This window comes from Myxocyprinus asiaticus, chromosome 14 (assembly GCF_019703515.2).
Source record: "Myxocyprinus asiaticus isolate MX2 ecotype Aquarium Trade chromosome 14, UBuf_Myxa_2, whole genome shotgun sequence".
NCBI classification, from domain to species: Eukaryota; Metazoa; Chordata; class Actinopteri; order Cypriniformes; family Catostomidae; genus Myxocyprinus; species Myxocyprinus asiaticus.
The window spans coordinates 39,239,112-39,259,102 of record NC_059357.1 but is presented as its reverse complement, the minus strand read 5'-3'; the positions used below and the strand labels follow the sequence as shown (position 1 = coordinate 39,259,102).

The window sequence follows — 19,991 nt, the reverse complement described above, 5'->3', positions numbered from 1 at the left end:
AAATGTCTTTTCATGTTCAAAGAAAAAGTCGAATGAGTAAATGATCACAGAATTTTCATTTTTGGGTAAACTTAGCAAGAAGAAAGTAATCTTTTGTTGGACATTTTGTCTTTTGCAAAGAGGGAATACAAGGACATGATGATTGTTATTGTTTACATTTCAATTATATGCTTACCATGTATAAAAATGTATAGGAAGAGTGAGTACTATGTGTCTGTTACTTTGAACTTGGCATTTGTTCTTCTGTAAGTTCATTGGGCAGTTGAAACTGTGAACAGCAATTAAACTATGGTAAGGTGACTGGCAGCCTTCATCTCATAGGTGCTGTTCTCTTCTTTGATATCAGTTGAATCCATCGCTCAATAAATCAAATTTATCTCCAAGTGAACAGCCTGATGTCCCTGCCCATTTTAACGATGACTGCATATCATAAACATGAACAGCTGAGAAAAAGGGACCCTATTTCAGGAGCGGCAGTTGGTTTCATGAGAAAGAAATCTCTGACCCAGAGGGTCAAACCACCAAGCTTGGGCCTAATTGTATTTACGATGTGGATGTGAGCTCCGAGGAGCAGAAACATAAACACAGGCCTGCCATGAGTCTTCAGAGAGCACTTTGGAGCGATTGCGAGGAGGAGGCGGGGTCATATGATGCAGCCTGTGTGATCCGACCAGCCTGGAGTGTTGACGCTAAGCAGTCTCTTGAACATCATGTGATGACTGCTGTTATGAACAAGACCACTTTGTGTGTGGCCTCCCGTCTGCATCTTCAGGCGATGGTATCTCTTCACCTTGTTCCCTCTTTTCCTGTTTGAAAAGTTTGCTTTGCTTCTGCTGCCTTGATTCTGCTATCATTATAGGTTTGTGCCTGCCATTCCTAAACACTGAAAAATCTGAAGCTCTAACTATTCAGAAACTTAAAGCAGCATTATTGGTTAGCTGACATGCTTTACTTAATCTATAAATGTTTTATAAAACTGATATTTTCAGCTCTAAATTCTAATTACATGAGCAATGCTAGAAGCCATTTTATAATGAAAACTTTCATGTGCCAAGATGCTTTGTAACCGCAAACAGCCTACAATTAGGCTAATGAACTGTATTAATTGAACGGAAGAAGTGTTTATTTCGATTATTGATGTTAAATTTTGGCCTAACTGTTTTTGAACATGGGTGGGTTATTTGTGTCAGTAACCAGAGGTTCTGGGCTCAATTTTGTTTTTGATTATTTTTTTACCATTGAAAGAAATATAAGATGATGATGAATACTACAATATTAAATGCCATGGATCATTATTTACTGAGTAATCAATTATTTTGTAGAGGTTGGTCAAAATGGCTATTTTCACCTGTGATTTTTGGGAGCAAAACTACAGGTTAATAAAGCTATAGAAATCATTATTATTTTATTTTTGCAAAGAGATAGGTAGGTTTATTACTAAAATTGGTTGACCGCAGCACCCCTTTTTCTATTATATGCCAATGGTGTGAGTATAAAAATTGAAAAAAATAAAATAAATAAACTTTGTTTTTCCAAAGTTGGAATGCCTATAACCAGGGTTTGAAATTAACACCAACCAAATGCAGGTATTTCATGCAAAGTGGTGGGTACTTTTGCTCATCTACCCACCACTGTGGCGGGTGACCTTTAAAACATATTGGAGTAGGGTTGCCACCCCATATTCAAAGATTAAATGATGTGTCCTGTATTGAATTAATATGGGACGTGATTTTTCCAGTATTTAAGCTGGTCCAATGCCGTCACGGCGAAATCGTGTAAGATCGTTAATTTAACATTCGGTGGGTAAGGGACCATCTGAAAAGTCAACACATTGTGCTAAAACGTGGTAAAACTGTGGAGGGTATGGTAAGGGACATAAGCATACATACACGATCAGCCACAACATTAAAATCACCTGCCTAATATTGTGTAGGTCCCCCTCATGCCACCAAAACAGCGCCAACTTGCATCTCAGAATAGCATTCTGAGATGATATTCTTCTCACCACAATTGTACAGAGCGGTTATCTGAGTTACCGTAGACTTTGTCAGTTTGAACCAGTCTGGCCATTCTCCGTTGACCTCTCTCATCAACAAGGCATTTCCATCCACTGAACTGCCCCTCACAGGATGTTTTTTGTTTTGGGCACCATTCCGAGTAAATTCTGGAGACTGTTGTGCGTGTTAATCCCAGGAGATCAGCAGTTACAGAAATACTCAAACCAGCCCATCTGGCATCAACAATCATGCCATGTCCAAATCACTGAGATCAGATTTTTTTCCCCCATTCTGATGGTTGATGTGAACATTAATTGAAGCTCCTGACCCGTATTTTATGCACTGCACTGCTGCCACACGATTTGCTGATTAGATAATTGCATGGATGATTGCTGGTGCCAGACAGGCTGGTTTGAGTATTTCTGTAACTGCAGATCTCCTGGGATTTTCACACACAACAGTCTCTAGAGTTTACTCCGAATGGTGCCAAAAACAAAAAACATCCAGTGAGCGGCAGTTCTGTGGATGGAAATGCCTTGTTGATGAGAGAGGTCAACAGAGAATGGCCAGACTGGTTCAAACTGACAAAATCTACAGTAACTCAGATAACTCCTCTGTACAATTGTGATGAGAAGAATATCATCTCAGAATGCTATTCTTAGATGCGGGTTGGCGTGGTTTTGGCTGCACGAAGGGGACCTACACAATATTAGGCAGGTGTTTTTAATGTTGTGGCTGATCAGTGTAAAGTTCTCATTCTTCTCTCAGTCATCTGAAAACAGTTTGCAGGAATAGTGTCATCTCTGAGAACACTGCAAATGATCTTAGACCATTTTAGGAGGTGCTCTGGGTTTAGTTAGCTTTTTCCACCGAGCAGTTTGCGTTTTACATACATTGTGAATGCTTAGTTCCAAATATTTGTGGCTGTATACGTTACTATACATAGCAAATGACATGCAACGACATTAGGTAAATTGACGTGTCATCAGTACAGCCTCAGAGAAAAGGTGCTTGAACAAGAAGTTCCTCTTTTCTACTTTTTAGCCTCCATTTGTATGTCGCAAAACTATCATTATGATATTTTATATATATATATATATATATATATATATATAATTTAATATTAGAGTTGAAGTCAGAAGTTTACACAAACTTAGGTTGAAGTCATTAAAACAAATTTTTTAACCACTCCACAGATTTCATATTAGCAATCTATAGTTTTGGCAAGTCGTTTAGGATATCTACTTTGTTATTTTTCCAACAATTGTTTACAGAAAGATTGTTTCACTTTTAATTGACTATATCACAATTCCAGTGGGTCAGAAGTTTACATTCACTAATTTAACTGTGCCTTTAAGCAGCTTGGAAAATTCCAGAAAATGACGTCAAGCCTTTAGACAATTAGCCAATTAGCTTCTGATAGGAGGTGTACTGAATTGGAGGTGTACCTGTGGATGTATTTTAAGGCCTACCTTCAAACTCCATGCCTCTTTGCTTAACATCATGGGAAAATCAAAATAAATCATCCAAGACCTCAGAAAAAAAAATTGTAGACCTCCACAAGTCTGGTTCATCCTTGGGAGCAATTTCCAAATGCCTGAAGGTACCACGTTCATCTGCACAAACAATAGTACGCAAGTATAAACACCATGGGACCACGCAGCCGTCATACCGCTCAGGAAGGAGACGCATTCTGTCTCCAAGAGATGAATGTAGTTTAGTGTGAAAAGTGCAAATCAATCCCAGAACAACACCAAAGGACCTTGTGAAGATGTTGGAGGAAACAGGTAGAAAAATATCTATATCCACAGTAAAACAAAACCGCTATTAAAAAAAAAGCCAGACTAAAGTTTGCAAGTACATATGGGGACAAAGATCTTACTACTTTTTAGAGAAATGTCCTCTAGTCTGATGAAACAAAAATGGAACTGTTTGGCCATAATGACCATCATTAAATTTGGAGGAAAAAGGGTGAGGCTTGCAAGCCGAAGAACACCATCCCTACTGCGAAGCATGGGGGTGGCAGCATCATGTTGTGGGGGTGCTTTGTTGCAGGAGGGACTGGTGCACTTCACAAGATAGATGGAATCATGAAGAATGAAAATGAGGTGGATATATTGAAGCAACATATCAAGACATCAGCCAGGAAGTTAAAGCATGGTCGCAAATGGGACTTACAAATGGATAATGACCCCAAGCATACCTACAAAATTGTGGCAAAATGGCTTAAGGACAACAACGTCAAGGTATTTGAGTGGCCATCACAAAGCCCTGACCTCAATCCGATAGCAAATTTGTGGGCAGAACTGAAAAAGCATGTGTGAGCAAGGAGGCCTACAAACCTGACTCAGTTAAACCAGTTCTGTCACGAGGAATGGGCCAAACTTCCAGCAACTTATTGTGAGAAGCTTGTGGAAGGCTACCCAATACCCGATCTGAGCCTGACAGTACCCTACAAATCGTCGAGTTTTATGCCAGGTTCGGGATAGTTTTTCAAGTATAGGGCGAGTTAGAGGCTATTTACATGTGTTTTTGCATGCGTCTGCACTGTTTTTCAATTGTTTTACAATGTAAACATGGGTTGGACGAACGTCTTTGTGCCGCATCTCTTTTTTTCAGCATCTTGAGCTAGACTAGCGCATTGCTTAAACATTGTTTAAAGTTAAAAAGAAGTTTAATATTTATAAACGCATCACAAGACATCTGCGTTCTGTTCCACCATTCATTGCGCTCCATCTAGCTTTTTTAGCGCAGATGTAAAAGAGCTGATGTTCTAAAGAAGCTCAAGTTTGAAAAGGACTAGAAAAATGACTATTACTACATGATTCCAGATTTTTTTCTTTCACCTGGCAAAGTTTCAGTGCTTGATAACCTGTAAGCCAATTTTTTTTACCTTTTGCTGTGGTGTGCAGACAACAATTTCACAAGTTAAATGCGAAACCATTTAAAAGTCAAAGCATCACGAAGAGGTTAATAAACGGTAGTAGTGTAACTCCACGTTCACAACAATACTCGCGTTTGCTGCGTTGTGGAAATGTGAACCTGCCCAGGCAGAGCACATTTCAGGTTTAGCCACTGATATACTGTATAATATAGAACTGGATTGCTGATGACGTCATAACAGTGAAGCCACTAACCTGCCATATTGCTATGATTAAACATTCCATTGTGCCTATTGACTAAATAGAAAATCATCTAATTTCAGTGAATAATCATAGGCCATTTAATCACAGATTTTTATGTAATTAATTATTTATTTTAAAATCGGGAATTGTTTCTTGAAAGCCAGAGCGAGTTATGTATATCTACATCAAACACTGTGGGGGCCTGGGTAGCTCAGTGGTAAAATACGCTGGCTACCACTCCTGGAGTTCGCTAGTTTGAATCCCAGGGTGTGCTGAGTGACTCCAGCCAGGTCTCCTAAGCAACCAAATTGGCCCGGTTGCTAGGGAGGGTAGAGTCACATGGGGTAACCTCCTCGTGGTCGCCATTATGTGGTTCGTTCTCAGTGGGGCGCGTGGTGAGTTGAGCGTGGTTGCCGCGGTGGATGGCATGAAGCCTCCACACGCGCTGTCTCTGTGGCAACACGCTCAACAAGACACGTGATAAGATGTGCGGGTTGACTCAGACGCGGAGGAAACTGGGATTCATCCTCTGCCACCAGGACTGAAGCGAATCACTACGCGACCACGAGGACTTAGAGAGCATTGGGAATTGGGCATTCCAAATTGGGAGAGAAAGGGGGAAAAATCCAAAAAAAAAACTGAACAGATCAGCTGAATGTAAATAAGTTCAATGAAACTGAGGTAAGATTAGGGCTGGGCAGTATATCGAATATTCACAATATTATCACGATAATTTGGCTGGCGATATAAAATTAAGCAATATCATGATGATTTTAATGTGCTTTTTATTTTGCCATTTAAGTTTGATAAAGCGCATCAGTAGGCTAATTTCACTATTCTTCTGGGCAGCATAAATAATCAAAATAACACAAATGGCAATATGGTCATGTGATTATAAAATTGCAATGGGCTGCAATAAAAGACAGAAACACGGTCTGTGTGCGCTTCAGAATGGGTGACAGGCTGTTCTGTGCACGTGCGGGACTCATGCGTGTTTTTACCGCTTTTAGAGCAGATCACATTCATTGTGAAAGAAATAAATAAAGTTCTGAATGTTCAAATATTGGTGCAATTCCAAACTTTAGAAACCATTACCAATTATTATACAAATCTACAAAGACGGCACAGTACAACAGAAAAGGAGTGGACAACAGCGCTTCACCAGATGCGGAGCATTGTAAATTACGCTGCACTTTCAGTGACAAAATAAAAGCTCCATGTAGTGTCAAAAGCTCCAGGTGAAGGTGAAATAAATAGGAAAGAAATATATTACTTTAAAATAAAACAAACCTAATCCTCAAAATAATAATGATAATTCAGTATTATAATAAGAAACTTGACTGGGTCCCACAGTAGTAATTTAGTATCATGCAATATTCAACCGGATTTTCAAAAAATAAGTCGAGTAGATTTTGCACACCTTGTTACAAAAAATGTTTTAGTAAAATATATATAAAGATAAATAATGCTTTTTTTTTTTTTTTTTTTTTTTTTAAAGCTACTGTGTATCATTGTATATAAAATCTAAATATAAAAGTGCATATCAATGACAATTATTAGATCTCATTCTCCCTTGTGTTCATTTAGTGTAAAACTGGAGGGAAACATGCCTTTTATTTTAAAATAGATTTTTATTTAATGCCTTTAAAATATTGAATCTACTTGGCTACAATGGCTGTTTGCATGAAATGATGGTTCCTGATGGTTCTGATAAAACAATTTTTTTTAGCCATTTCAGAGCAAATACATAGTTATTGAGATAAATATCGAATATAGTCAATAGGCTGAAAAATATAGAGATTGAAGTTTTGAAGCTATATCGCCCAGCCCTAGGTAAGATGCAAGCAGACATTTTCAGAGATATTTATTTACAACATTGAAGTGTTTGTTCAGAGTTACTTGTTTCACATTCGGTAAATGTTTTCATTAAAAAGTGAATTTTTCTCGCAGTCACTTGCCTGAGAGCGCACATTCTCTCTATCACACGTGCAGCGGGCACACAGACAATGAGGGAGACAAGCAAATCAAATATGAATTAAATGATACGCTAGGTTTAATAAGTTGAATGCTCTGACATCTCTCTGGTAACAGATATTATACATAATGAGCAAATTAAACATTAATCATGATTGTCACTAGAGGGTGAAATGCAACTGTCGTATCCGGAGGTCGGAGACGGCGAAACAGCGGCATTATCGGCTGTCAGTCATTGGCTGTGTCTAATACTTTATTTTAATTATATATTAATATAATTATACATATTATATACTCTGCACCCATCTACTGAGGTACTTCAACTTGGGAATTAACATTACTTGCGTTTGAACATCATATTTACGGGCAAATTTCCTTTGAAGCAAAGAATTGTGGGTTGTGAATGCCCACGAAGGATACACCTCATGCATCCTCCGAATTCCCGTGAAAGAAGGTCGCATTCGAAGGCTGCATTCGAAGCGTCCTACTCGCTTTTCTGAAACGAGACAGCCTCTGCTGTATGCGGCCGACAAATGCGACCTCCGGAGGACGCATCCTTCCAAACGAGACACAGCCATTGAGGCTCTATGAAAGTTGGGGCACACCAAGATGGCCGCTCAAACACTTCCGATGGCTTCACCTCCTGCTGACAGTTTACCGTTGCGTCAGCAATCCAGTTATATCTGTGGGTTTAGCACTTAAATTGCGTATTTTCTGTTTGTTAGGAATCCTATGTTGCAGGCAGTTGACAGTTTGATTATTTATGTTTGACTTAAGTGTGAGTGATTTTAGCTCACTGTACTTTATTCCACGCTGTTTGGGTTAGTGTTTTGACACATATCCATTGGAATAAACTTTATTTCTACATCTTGACTCCTGACAAATAACCAAATAACCGTTTGTGAACCCTCACGGTTAACCGAATATTACAAACGGTTACTGTGCACATCCTTGGTCTGAAGTACAAATGATGTTGAAACAAGAAATGTACCTTTTATTTATTCACATAAAAACAATGTTCAAATCTAAATTTTCGAGAGTCAGAATTTTTTTTGCTTATTAAGAATAAGTGACACATGTGGCTCTTCAGTTAATGCAATACAAACTAGGGCTGGAAAGGTTTCTGATTTGTCATGAAATAACACAGGTTTTTTTATTATATTGCGGTTGCAAGCATTTTATAAAGGGAACAAGGTGGCATGTTACAGTGATTTTCACCATGATTAACGGTCCTGACCTGTGGTAAAAAGAAATTGCTGTAAAGTATGTGGTAAAAAATTGCTGTAACAGTTGTGCTCGGGTAGCTTATAGCTTTAATAAATATGCAATTTTTATGACATTAGAAGTTACGACACATTTTTATCTTTAAAAATTTGCATGTAAACTGCAAAAAGATGATTAGAATGGTGAAGAACTAACAAATAAATGGTTACAATTTAAATATCAATATAGGCTAAAATGTATATGAATAAGGTAAAGTCTTGATGTTGAAAGTTCATGTCCATGTTTGTTTTTTTTTTCAACTAGCCAATATACAAGTTCTCTACCGTACAGTTTGTGAACATCTTCATCTAAAGTCAAGAAGCAGGTCCCTCTCAAGCTTGAATCAGGCATAGCTGGTGTCGGTGAAACAGATATGTGTGAAATGGATCTCAGTGGCATGCTGCTGCTAGAATCTATGTGTGAAGAGTGGATTTCTATTTGCTTGTGACTGCATGTCATTTGAATATGCCTGATACATTCAGTCGCAAAAATGGAGTGCCTTTTTTCTGCTGTGGTCTTTAGTGCTCCCTCCCCTGGTGGGTACGAGGAACTTTGTTCATGGCATGCTTCACATCCCTATCTGCTCCATCGCACGTGGACATCTCTGATCCCCCGAGACAGGTGCAGGCTTCCATCAGGGGCCATGGGCCGGGGAGGGTCATTTTTGACCGCCTGCACATACAAGAGAGGACGACATGGCAGCCGCCTCTGTGGTTCAAATCTAGGTACGACAGTAAGAGTTAAAGCTGAAGTGTCCTGTGGAAGAAACAGAAGTGTCTGAGTGCTCAAGGACGCCCAAAGGAGGAAACTGCGTGTGCGAGTCCAGCACAGGAAGGCAAGGAAACAGAGAAGGTCCAGCCCTGCCCGCCCCAAATCTCAGAGAGTGGTCAAGAAAGAAGAGTCTTGCTCAAGAAGTGAGCCTAACTTCTGTGTTGTAGATAGGACTTGAAAACAACTCCGTGCCAAGTTGGTTGCCTCTACACCACTTGATTTCTCAGCTGTCTACGTACTCTACCATGTCAGTGCTGCAAAGGTTGGCAGAGAGGCTGTTCCTGCGGGCCAGTCCCTGTCTCGGAGACCCTAGCAGTGGGGAAGGCAGCTACTACCAATCCCAGGATGAGTCAGGGGCCTCTTCTTGGAGTGAGTGACTGAGCTGAGGCATGATGTAGGTTAGGCTGCTGGCGCAGTAAATGTTTGGACATAACTGTAGAAAGCAGAGCTTGTCAAAGGGGCGGAGAAAAGTTTGATCTATAGCAGTGCTGGCAGTGCTTTGAATTTGACCAAACTCTCAAATGTGTGTGCTCAACGTTCCGATTTCCATTTGTAATTATTTTATTTTTTTACTTTGGATTTACTTTTGATTATGGATTGTTATAGGCTGATATATCTAGGGCTGGGTATCCAATTTTGATATAATGTGATTTTTAATTCTGGATAATTTGGGTATATTTAATTTATAATGCCTATTTTGCTTACAAATGAAATAATTTCTCTCTTCTAACTTGGTACATTACAAAAATATACCAAAACGACAAAAACTTAATTAAACTGCTAAAATAAAAGATCGATCTTGGGATTTTAAGAATCGATATTTGGATCGTTCAAATGAAGATCACGATTTAATCTGAAAATGTATATTTTTACCAAGCCCTAGATATTTCAGACAATATTTGAGATTTTACAAATGCTTGGAAACTAAAGTTATAGGTGATTGGCACCTCGTGGTGGGCTAAGGCCCTGATATACTTCAGGAGAAGTTCTTCTTTATTCTTCGTTCAGAGGTAAAAAGATGTTCTAAATGACCAAGCAACGGTATACCATTTGCAAACATTCAGACACCGGCTATACCGTGGGGAGGTGTTTAGAAGTACATTTAAATTTGAGGATGCTACATGTAAAACCATAATGCGTTATCAATGATTTTTTGCCTCATTCTTTAAGTAGAATTGAAATGAGGTGATTAGAAGATGCTGTTTTAACCACTCTGATGATAATTTAAAGTGATATATATGCAGTAGAACATTTTTAATTTGTCTTGTTTACATTGTGAATTCATGAGGCTAATGCGCTAACACGCTATACGCAGCCATAGTATGCGCTGATTAAACTCTGTTATCGTAATTTATGATGATACTACTGTAGAGATGGGTGTTAATATTCAAAATATAGACAAAAGAATGGTGAGAGATGCATACCGTACTTTGGGCAGATGTGTGAATGTCTTTCGCTGCAGATGGCTTATGAGTGAATGGGCACTTGAGAGTATTTGAGTAGATTTGATTTATTTTTGTAGACCAATTAAACAAAAATAATCGCATGGCATGGTCTTTCTCGCTGGTGCGTTGTTTACAATGTAAACAAAGTAGTAGGCGGAGTTTCAGGTCGCACCTACCGATGATGTGGACCAATGGCAGTAAGCAGCTACTTCGCAGCAGGTTAGAAGTTTTCTTAAAAGTTCGCCCAGGCGAGCTGTTACGAACCATCGAAATGAACCACCTTCTTTTTGGACAGATTTTGTTCTAAATTACATCATACCTGTTCGTTCTTCGATGTCATATGAAGTTTATCGGGGCCTTTAGTGGATTTAAGTGGTACTGACAACACACACACATTCTACATACAAAGCCCTTTTTATTAATCTCCTAATGTTTGTGCTGTTGCCTGGCGTTTGGCTACGTCATACTGGAGTTCCAGGGAAGCTGGCTGTTTGTCTCCCGGGAGACCTGTCAGTGTGTCCTGCTTTGTTGGGGTCCCAGTGTTCTGCTGTTCCTGCCAGTCTGAATTCCACACTAATGCTTAAGGTTTCACCCACTCTTACGGTGTTTATCCACTTCAATAACTGTTGTCAGATTTCAGACTTAAGTTTGCTGATTGCACTACAAGAATTTGGTTTTTGATTTGATGTGTTGTAAAAGTGGAGTTTCCATAGCATCTGTTAACACCTTTTAAAGAGAGAGTTATAAATAACTAAAAATTGTTGTCTAAGGTTATACATTTGGCACATCAAGAGACTTCAATGACACCAAACGCCATTGGTTCTCGTGTGTCTCGTTACCAAGCACTACCAAGTTTGCAATATGCTAAAGTATACAAGAGATATGAGAGCTATGGTGGAGGGCAAGATTTTCAACCAACAACAACGGCAACATGCACATTTCTTCAAAAGCATGAAAATTTGTACTTTTGGGTTCCACGGAAGAAAAGTTCCATTGGGCTCACAAAATGGGTTTGGAATGACATTAGGGTACTGAACCCTTTGGAGCAGTTTATCCCAAACCTGGTCCATTAGTACCCCCAACACTGCACATTTTGGATGTCCATTAGACCCTATTTTACACACCCAAAACTGAAATTTGCATTCCCTTGTTCAAAACACCATGGGTAATTTGTGGTACTAATAGCCAACCATTTTTTTTTAACCATGACTGCCTAAAACAACATGACAAAACAAAATTTAACCATGGTTTCAGTTTTTCATTGTAAAATTGCTGCAACCAGGACTGTAGTATCCATAAAAACTGTGAATTTAAACCATGGTACCACAAATTTACCACGTTAAACTGTAATAACCTTTTTTTGTTGAGCTGAATGTTTATTTTTATTAACATAGTTTTGGTTTTACTATGGTTTTACTACAAATATAATCAGTAAAATGTTGTTAAAACAATTTTAAATGATGTGGTTAGTGTGGTTTTACTACATATACCAAATACCAAAGATTAACTTTAGTTACTGTAGTAAAACCATGGTTAATTTTGTAAGGCAAAATTTTGTAAGGTAAAGCAAAATTGAGGAAGCCCCAAATATTTGACAATGCAATGCAAAACTTATTGTATTGGAATACAAAACAATTTCAGAAAAAAAATCCCCTGTCTGTCCTCTAAGGGGTTTAATTTACTCTAAGGGGAGTAAATGATGACAAAATGTAAATTTTTGGGTGAACAAACCTTTTTTATTTTATTTTTATTTTTTTTATTTGGTAGACTCCCCAGCATTTTTTTTTCCTTGCCTCAGTCAACAATTCCCTTTTTTTCAGGTCACTGCTTTTAGAATCTCATCCGACCAGGGCATCTGGATGTTGACTTTAAATTGCTCCTACCTTTACAAACTCTGTGTCCACAGAGTCAGCTCGTGAGAGCATGCTAAGTATCCGTGAGCTGAAAAGAGATTATATGTGGACTTGAGCAGTGCCTGAAGTCTTGAGGAAATGAGGTCAGGGAGAAGGGTGAGAGACTTACCAAAATTGTCACTGTCCCTTGAGTCTCCACCTGGCCAGGGTAGCTGGATCTGGCTCAGTCTTTAAATCCATCTGTTCCTGACTCTTCCTATGGCTCTGCATCACTCTCGCTATGCCACAGCATTTCTTCCAAAGAGGCTGAAATGTCAGGCCTGGGGCTGCATGTTCTGCAAATGAGTGCTGCTCTCGGACATGTGTGTGCTTTGGCGGACCGGTGGGCTCTTGAGTGAGCCTGCAGTCGATGCGCCCCTATCCGACCCTCTTTGGCTTGCGTCAGAGCGAGCCAAAGCAGCCGAGGGGCATGCCAATTGATCTGGCTAATCAATTGTGGACTCTGTCCACAGCAGGACAATGCCAGCACTGAATTTGAGGGACCAAAGGGACACTCTTTATGTCCTAACCTCAACACGTTACATCTCATTTAAATTGACACGAGTATTTTTGACCATCCACAAATCTTTCTCCAGTCCGTTGGCTACCCAGAAGTATCATCGGTTTATTGATCATGTGTCTCATTGGACATGACATTGCTGTTATAGGTTTGCCCCTCTCCTTAGCAACCAGACCCCTGTTTGGATCAATCGAGTGCGTGTGTTTGTGTATGTGCTTGTGTTTTTTTTTTTTTTTTTTTTTGCCCGTGTTCCACTTGAGGGTGAGTGGAATGGCACTGTGTACAGAATAAATATTGATACAAGCGGAGCATGAGGTCGATTGATTTGCCAGGGCGATATCTGCACAGTGGAGTTGCAGCTGCAGAAAGCAAGGGCTTTAGTTCAGCGCTCCACATTTGGTGAAGAGCAGGAACGGCAGATTACATCAGCAGCCAGACTCTGATTCAAAGCAGCGTGAACACGCACCTGGATCTTTGGGTTAAAGTGGATGAAAGGATTAGTCGAGTTTGGACCTCTTGGGGTGAGGTGCAGGGCTATGAGCCGGATGCTGTGAGGAGTAGGAGGAAAGAAGAACTGTCTCGAAAGGGCCGATGTGTGACCGAAAAAGCTCAAGGAGGCATGGTGGGAAGCGGGAGTCTCGTTCATCAGGAGGAGCAGTGGAGGGAGGAGGAGGAGGAGTGGAGGCTCCCACGGTCCTGGTAGTGCACGACGGTAAGGGTAGTAATGGCACCCATTTGGCAGGGAAGCCAGCACAAATGCAAGGACTACTCGTATCTTCAGCTATTTATGAAAACGAAATTAAATCCTGAGCAGTTTTTTTCTTTTGAGTTGTTGTCAGTGCGTAGCTTTGAGGCCTTCCCTTTTGTTTTGGATCCATTTCGAGCACCTCTTGTTGTGGCACTTTCTGTAGCTGTTGGATCACTGTGAAGTTAAGGTGAACTTTGTATACTGTCCTCTATCTCTCACCGTAGTTCCTCTACTGATTATCTAAACGGAGTAGAAATATGACACTATAGTGTGCAGTGCAGTCTCGTCAACCACTGCATGTGAGAGAGAGGCACACTTGAAGTGCTCTCAGTTATATGGCAGGAGAATTGACGGGAAGTTGTGGGGTAAGGCTTGCTCTCTCTCTGGATCTGCCCAGAGCCTGTGGATCAGAGATAATTGCAGTAGATATGAGTGTGACTGACCTCGGTCTATGCTGTCTGCCTCTTTCACCACTGATAGAGATGGTTTAATGCCCCTACTTCGGGTTTAAAAGCATTCCACTTTGGGAATGCTTCATGTGGGTGTGTCGTGCGTTAGAGTCCTCTATGCATGTGTTTCCCAATCCTGGTCCGCAAGATGCCCGACACAATATATTTTGGATGTCTCTCTAATCTTAACACACCTGATTCAACTGATCAGCTCATTAGTAGAGTGCACCAGGCCTTGAATTCGTGAGCTGCGTCTAAATTTGCGTACCATCAGTGCATTTACTGCGTTTAATGAAGAATGTACTTTCTCAGCAGTTAAAAAAAGTATGTTCTTCATTAATGCAGGTCAGTAGTATGAATACATTCCCGGATATACTTAATCGGGAACAGGCTTTGTCCCGTGACCTGAATATATGATGTAACGACAACCACAAAAATAATCTCATCTCATTGCTAAACTAATACAATTCAACAGCAAGGAACAGCTTTTTGGTGTGTGTATATATATATATATATATACACACACCAAAAAGCACTTTTGAACTGTAAGTGCTATATATATATATATATATATAGCACTTACAGTTCAAAAGTGCTGCCCCATAATTTAGTGTTTTGAATATGTTGTCTGCTCCGCTCCAGTGGCATTATGTCATAGTAAAGTGTCCAGTGGATGTATTAGATCATCCAGGAACTAGGGCTGCAATTAATGATTATTTTGATAATCGATTAATCTAATGATTAATAGAACAATTATTCAACTATTCTGCGATTATTGCACCGATTAATCATTAGCTCTTAACCGATTATTCAGCTTGTGCCCCGACTTAAAAGGTTGTATTAAACGTGCTTACTAACAATAAAGAGGACAAAATCATCTTTTAAAAATACCTCTTAATGACATTCACTGAATTAAATTGAAAAAAAACTTGTTTAATTCAGTAAAGAAAAAATCCTGTTGTTATCAAGTGTTTTTGTCTTGTTTTCCATTTAAAATTGTCTAAAAATCCTTAGATTGAATCCTTAGAAACTTGAAGCAACATATAAGATATTTAGAGTTGCTTTAAGAGAATGTATTTTGTATATAAGTGTATTTTTTCACTTGGTTATGCAAGTGCAGTAAGACAAAATATACTTTAATTCAAGATCTATTCTCAAAAAGCAAGTCTAAATATCTTATATGCTGCTTCTCAGGTGAATGCATCTTTTAAAGGATTTTTAGATATTTTAAAATTTTTGTATTTTTAATATTATATTCAACATTCTCAGATAAAACATTTTCTTCTGCAGTATAGCTCTTAAAGTAATTGTACGTTGTTTTAAAGGCGTTTTAGATATTTATATTGGAAAACGAGCCAAAACAAATCAAAAACGTATTTTGTTGCAGTGTAAAATGGGGCGAAGACTACCCTCTCTCACCTTTCTGTTCACGAGCGTCCCTGCGGCAGAGTGTGTCTCAGCTGGGTTGCAGTTTCAGTCTCTCCCCCTTTGATCGGGACATTTGTGCAACTCATAGAAGAGGTGCTGACCACACAGAGAAATGCCAGTTTCAGATTTTGTAGTTATTTACATGATCTGCTTCCCTATTATTTGAACTTTGATAAAGCTATAATGCGTTAAATGTAACTGCATTTCAGATTGGTGTTTTCTTTAAAGACGCTCAACACAAGTTTTGCTCCTGCTTCACTTATTCTGCAACGAGAGTGCTTCTGTATTTACTTATTTTGTATTTTTGTATTATAATTCCCTCATACATTGCGATCTACATCACCTGAAACTGTTTGGAAAGTTTGGAGTGCGTCTGGACTGTGAGCTGTGTAATTCTTCCTCTCCTCAGTCAGGCACAAACTGCAGTGCTGCTCTCGCACATCATCATTAGAGTTTAATGTGATCTCATGTTATGTCAAATTAGATCAAACGACTATTTGACAATTAAAATTTGTGCCAATTTTCTTTATTGTCGACTTTGTCGATAACGTTGACTAATCGTTTCAGCCCTACCGGGTGCTTCCCGGCTACTGTTTTATGAATAGTGAGGAATCGGGATACCCGAGTCCATTGCAAGACTCCTTTTTGTCATGCTATATAGTAGGGTATTTTGAATATTTGAACACAGCCGTTGAGTAAGGGAAACATCCAAATTAAGCAGTGTTGGGTAGGGTTGTCAGCAGGCTGAGAAACTAAATTGGAATTAATTAACTATTACCAAAATTTGGATTATATTAGAAGTTTAAAGATATTATTTCAGTTAGTTGAAAAAAGCTACAAGACAATTAGTGATCACCAGATTTTTACATCGACATTGTCTCCTAAGTCAACGAGAGGGTACAAAAGCATCGTGTTATATTGTTATTGCAACAAATTAGTGTGAACGTGGCCTTAGTTGGGGGAACTCCACGACCAGGACCAGGAAACACTGTTCTACGCCAACAATAATACTCCAATTATTTGGACATCTCCTCTGAGTGCAGCAGTGACAACAGTTGGATTTTCTCAGATGCTGTGACAGTGCGCCTATCCCCAGAGTGAACGCTGGTAGTCTGGAATGAGGAAGATCCAACAATCTGAATGTTCCCACACAAGCACTTTAAAGGGTAGAGAAAACGTACTATTGCATGTGTTGCCAAAGAGCGGTCGCTCGCAGGGTGTGTGTATTAGTCTTTGTGTGCTTACCTGATTTCTGTCTCAGTTCGTTCTCACAGTTGCTGAAACACAGAATTATGATGTGATCTTTCTAACATACTTGCATAGCGAGAGAGAGTCAGTAGATATTGATTTGGGTCTGGGCTCTTTTTCTGTCATGGACTCAGAAAGTATTAGATAACATGAGCTCATTCGATGTGGTTTTAACAACAATGGAAATTAGAGCAGGCCTAACCACGAATAGACCATGAGAGAAATTGCCACAGGCTCTGAACACACAACAAACATGATGAAAAGGGGAAGTGGCCCAATACTGTGGGATCTAGTAATGTTTTACTGCCTTTTAAAGGAATAGTTCACCCAAAAATGAAAAATATTATTTTCTCACCTCCATGTTGTTCCAAACCTGTATGACCGACCTTTTTCTTTGGAATGCTAAAGGAGATGTTAGGCAGAATATTGGGCACTGGCATCCTCAGTCCCCATTCACTTTCATTAAAAAAAAGAGCAGCATTAACATTTTTCAACATTTCTCTTGTTCCACGGAAGAAAGTCATATAGGTTTGAAATTACATGAGAATAAGTAAATGAAGACAAAATTTTCATTTTGGGGTGAACCAAAAGTCTAATTTGGGTAATTCTCACAAAACCTGTCAAGAAAATGTCCTAGTCCTATTTTACTAAAAAAATCAAAACTGAGATAAATAAAAAATAACAAATTGTATTTTACATACACCAATCAGCCACAACATTAAAACCACCTGCCTAATATCATGTAGGTCCCCTTCGAGTTGCTAAAACAGCTTTGGCCCGTCGAGGCATGGACTCCACAAGACCTCTGAAGTTGTCCTGTGGTATCTGGCACCAAGACGTTAGCATCAGATCCTTTAAGTCCTGTGTGATGAGAAGGAGGGCCGGGCAGTTAGGATGGATGCCTGGCACCGAGTTACCGCAATCAGCTGGGAGAGGGATAAAGAGGAGCTGGAGATGCAGGTTCGAGAGAGAGAGGGAGGTGCACACAGCCGCTAAACGTGCGCATTCTGCCTGTTGGAATGAAAAGTCATCAGAATGAGAGAGCACATGGAGCTGTGTGTATGCTGAAAAGCAGTTTTATGTTGTGTTGAATCAAAAGACTTTTGGTTGTAAACCTGGTTCCCGCTTCCTCCTTTACGATGAGCATGAGACCTGTCTGCCACAGTGGTGCCGAAACCCAGTATTGGAAGAAGACACGTCGTCAAAGAGCCCTTGCAGCTGATGGAGGATCGCGACACAGAGGAGACGATTGATCCGGTGGTACTGGAGCAGTTCATCAGCAAGCTAACGGAAGGGATGACTGAGGGTTCATGTGCCATTGCCCGACGACGCTGAGGACCGCTGTGCAGCTGGCTGAGGTCTGAATGGCGGCGTGGTCGGGAATTTGAGTTTTTAATTTTTTTTCACTCTCTCTCCGGCTCTCCCGCTCTCTTTCCATCTCCCCTCTCCCCCCTCTCATCCTACTCATGTTCCCAGGAGGCAGGGAAGACCAGCCGGCGGAAGGACGGCTGAAAGGTCAACACCTCCCCTCCAGGAAGGGGGGGGGAGTAAGTCAGGCCGGTTGGTTCCCCGACCTGAATCGGGCATTGCTGGTATATGACGAGGAGGACGGCGGGGCCGGGCCATTAGGATGGACGCCTGGTGCTGAGTTACCGCAATCAGCTGGGAGAGGGATAAAGAGGAGCTGGAGACGCTAGTTCGAGAGAAAGGGAGGTGCACATAGCCGCTAAACATGTGCATTCTGCCTGTTGGACTGCATAGTCATCAGAATGAGAGAGCACACGGAGCTGTGTTTGCGTTATGATTTTGTTATGCTGAAAAGCAGTTTTATGTTGTGTTGAATTAAAAGTCTTATTGTTGTAAACCCGGTTCCCGCTTCCTCCTTTACAATGAGCAAGAGACCTGTCTGCCACATCCTGTAAGTTGCGAGGTGGGGCCTCCATGGATCGGACTTGTTGGTCCAGCACATCCCACAGACGCTCAATCAGATTGAATTTGGAAACCAGGGCAACACCTCGAACTCTTTGTCATGTTCCTCAAACCATTCCTGAACAATTTTTGCAATGTGCATTATCCTGCTGAAAGAGGCCACTGCCATCAGGGAATACCGTTGCCATGAAGGGGTGTACGTGGTCTGCAACAATATTTAGGTAGGTGGTACATGTCAAAGTAACATCTACATGAATTCCAGGACCCAAGTTTTCATAGCAGAACATTTCCTAGAGCATCACACTGCCTGCGCCAGCCTACCTTCTTCCCATGGTGCATCCTGCTGCATCACTTCCCCAGGTAAACGAAGCACATGCACCCGGCCGTCCACATGATCTAAAAGAAAACGTGATTCATCAGACCAGGCCACCTTCTTCCTTGGCTCCATGGTTCAGTTCTGATGCTCACATGCCCATTGTAGGCGCTTTCGGCGGTGGACAGGGGTCAGCATGGGCACTCTGACTGTTGCTTGGGAGGGTAGAGTCACATGGGGTAAACTCCTCGTGGTTGCTGTAATGTGGTTCGTTGACGGTGGGGTGTGTGGTGAGTTGAGCGTGGTTGCCGCGGTGGATGGCGTGAAGCATCCACATGCACTATGTCTCCGTGGCAATGCGCTCAACAAGCCACGTGATAAGATGCATAGGTTGATGGTCTCGGACGTGGAGGCAACTGGGATTCATCCTCCGCCACCCGGACCGAGGCAAATCTCTACGCGACCACGAGGACTTAAAAAGCACATTGGGAATTGGGCATTCCAAATTGGGAGAAAAAGGGGAAAAAAAAAAAAAAAAAACTTTGCCAACACCCCTTAGACTCATCACGCCATTTCGCACTCTCTGATTCCCTATGAATCAGATACTAAATAAATACTACATACTAAATAAAAGGTGATAAACATTTAATGTTGTAATGAACAAGACAGCTATAACATTCACACCGGAGAGAAAGTATGGCAGAGGAATCGGGTCGCCGGATTGAACGGCAGCTAGGTGTGCACCATCACATGAGGTAGGATGGTTCTTCTGGTAACTAGTAAGCGTAACAATAGATTTTCCGAGTATCTTACGAATTTATCTGGAGCTCGACAGTAATGAGCTATCTTGTGTGGTGATACCTTGAATGTCGCTTACCTTTTGAGAAGA

At 40.5% G+C, this 19,991-nt stretch overlaps 1 protein-coding gene across 2 annotated transcripts in view; it reads left to right on the top strand.

Annotated features, from left to right (window-relative positions):
• Positions 1 to 19,991, top strand: part of LOC127451641 (cAMP-dependent protein kinase catalytic subunit alpha-like) — a 40,132-nt gene that overhangs the window by 2,489 nt on the left and 17,652 nt on the right. The window contains exon 1 of one of the 2 annotated variants that reach the window (XM_051716482.1): positions 13,415 to 13,699. The exons of the other annotated variant lie outside the window; for it this stretch is intronic. Coding sequence (XP_051572442.1) covers positions 13,579 to 13,699 — 121 coding nt within the window. The 5' untranslated portion in view covers positions 13,415 to 13,578. Of the gene's footprint in view, positions 1 to 13,414; positions 13,700 to 19,991 lie in introns of those variants that run through there. 2 annotated transcript variants of the gene reach the window in all.